Raw genomic sequence first — 2,500 nt, 5'->3', positions numbered from 1 at the left:
AAAAGGATAATTCCAAGATCCCAATTTTTACCGTTTTCGACCGTTTTAATGCAAATAGGCGAAATCGATTGCTTTCTTTTTTGCGCTTAGAAAAGTAGAACATACCTCTTATTTATCTCCTTTTCCATTTTTTGGATCGTTCTGGAAGTTTCGGTTCTTTTTTCCAGTTCAGTTTATTTCGCACTCGGGCCATACATTTAACCGGAAAAAAATATGGAGCTGTAACTTAGAGTACGACGCAAACAATATTTTTTACGATATTTACAATTTCTTTTGGTAACTAAATCAACCAGGGGAGCAGACACAAAAAAGGAAGCGGGCCGCTTGTGGAACAGGGGCTGCTAACCAATCAAAAAGCGCGTCCGAGCTGAGACATTTTGGACACTATGATAGCCGGGTTGGCTTGGTATGAGTTAGTGTTTTCTCCATGTGTTAGATAAGCCATCTAACAGGGAAACTTGTAATGCTTGTCAATATGGTCTTGTTCCCATCGTCCCAGGGAACGATGTTGGTAATCTCCAGTCAACCATTGTCATGTTTTTTTTTTTCTTTTCTTCTCTTGTTTTTCCAGCTATAGGGACGTTGCCTTACATTGGTAACTTTGTGCACATCGGTGGTTTCCTCTTTGGATCGCTTGCTTCACTGGCTTTGCTTCCTCGAACGAATTCTCGCTTCACAAACTTAGGCCTTAAATCTTGTCAAAAAGTTGTTTTTATGTCGCTCCTGATCATCGCATTAGTTTGTGCTTTTGTAGCATTTTTCGTGGTTAAGAAATCCGAATTCTGTTCGTGGTGTAAGTATATTGACTGTATACCGTACGTAAAAAATTTTTGCCCTAGCATGGATTCCGATGGCTACTCAGACAGTGGAGACGTGAAATAGCAGGTTTTAAAGCAGCCTGATGAATCAAAATCCATCCCAAATGTTAATTTCGCGTATTAATTTTCTCTTGGCGCCAGTGGTGCCGATACAGGGAAGACCGGAGTACGAAGAGAAAAACCTAAAGGCGCATAGAGAGTATTCTCGGTACAGAGAAACAAACTCATCCCACATATCGTCGCTCTGACGAATGGCTAACGCTCGAAACGTCAGCTTTTAGAATCTCTGTACGGTGGCCAATTTACATTATCAACTCCGTTGATAAAACCAAATTTTCATCCCACATATGACGCCAAGTCTGGGAATCGAACCCGGGCCACATTGGTGGGAGGCGAGTGCTCTCACCACTGCACCAGCCTTACACCCCCAAAACAATCGACTTAGAGCTTAAATAGTTACTAGGAACTAAAATATATGAATTAGGATAGACCAGTGGAAAAATAAGTTGTGAAATTATGGGGTGAACAGGTAAAAAAAAATGGTGACCTATACTCACTAAGTGAGTATAGGTCACCATTTGTGACTTTGGATTTTAAACGAAAAGATGTTCTGGAAAAAGAAACTATATTCACCGTGACGAGCCTTTTTCTCAATGACAAAGTAAAAGTAAAAAACAAGGACGTAGACTTGATGGACGTGTTAGGAAAGGGGCTCGAGCGCATTCCCCTGATATCATTTAATAAAAATCCTTCTACGTCGAAGACAGCTAGGCTTAGTCAAGTTTATAAAAAAGAATATGAAAAAGATTGCGGAAATTTACCGACCGGTGTCATTGTTATGCGTACCGAGCAAACTCATGGAGTCTAAGTTAAATAAAAGCGTAGTACAACACAGAACTATTAACAACTTGGTTTCTGAGAGACAATGGGCTTACAGAAAAGGGTACTCTACCGAACTTTTATCGGTGCACCTCACAGAAACGTGGCGAAAAGCTCCCGGGGGGACTCCCATATAAAAAGAGGAGAGATGGTGTAAATTTAGGAATTTGGTCTCACTTACGGTGTTTTGGGCAAAACGCAATCATATGTAGCCATGAAGGTCTCCTTTAGGGTTGCGCGCAAAGAAATATAAAAGTGTATATTTACACCTTTACATTTCTTTACTTAGGTGAAAGTATTAGATGATAATGTCTTTGCCATCATTAAAAGTGGCTGTATTTTTTATTTCTCTGTGTTATAATATGGGCTCTCTTAGGGGTCAAAAAAAAAGCCTGGGTCACGCCCAGATTGGCCTCCTTAAGGGGTTTGATGTAAAATTTCCGACGAGCATCCCTCCCCTTTTTATATCCCCCCCCCCCACCCCGGGGGATAAGCATTGGATTCCAGAATGGTTCTAGCTGCTGCTTTCGTCGACTTTAAAAAGGCTTTCGACAGCGTTTTACATGACATTTTAAATAAAGAAGTTAACAAGGAACTTTGGTATCACTGGAACATTGTCAGAATGGCTGAAAGAATATTTGAACGGAAGGAAACAGTTTACAGTAGTTTTACACTGTTTACAAACGATTTACCAAATAGTGTCGTCTCAGGTTCGTTATATATCTATGCAGACGATACAACAGTTTATTGCATCGGACAGACAGCGGACACGGCGATCGTCCAGTTAAACAAAGCATTAGATG

The 2,500-nt window shown here is 40.6% G+C and overlaps 1 protein-coding gene across 1 annotated transcript in view; it reads left to right on the top strand.

Annotated features, from left to right (window-relative positions):
* LOC137979334 (inactive rhomboid protein 1-like) overlaps positions 1-1,715 on the top strand; it is a 10,510-nt gene extending 8,795 nt beyond the window's left edge. The window contains exon 9 of the mRNA XM_068826570.1: positions 572-1,715. Within this exon, the coding sequence (XP_068682671.1) occupies positions 572-882 (311 nt within the window). The 3' untranslated portion in view covers positions 883-1,715. The remainder of the gene's footprint in view (positions 1-571) is intronic.
* The last annotated feature ends 785 nt before the right edge of the window (positions 1,716-2,500 follow it).

The sequence above is a fragment of the Montipora foliosa genome, chromosome 12, assembly GCF_036669935.1.
Source record: "Montipora foliosa isolate CH-2021 chromosome 12, ASM3666993v2, whole genome shotgun sequence".
Taxonomy (NCBI): Eukaryota; Metazoa; Cnidaria; class Anthozoa; order Scleractinia; family Acroporidae; genus Montipora; species Montipora foliosa.
The sequence above is the reverse complement of the archived record's forward strand: the minus strand, read 5'-3'. Positions and strand labels throughout refer to the sequence as shown.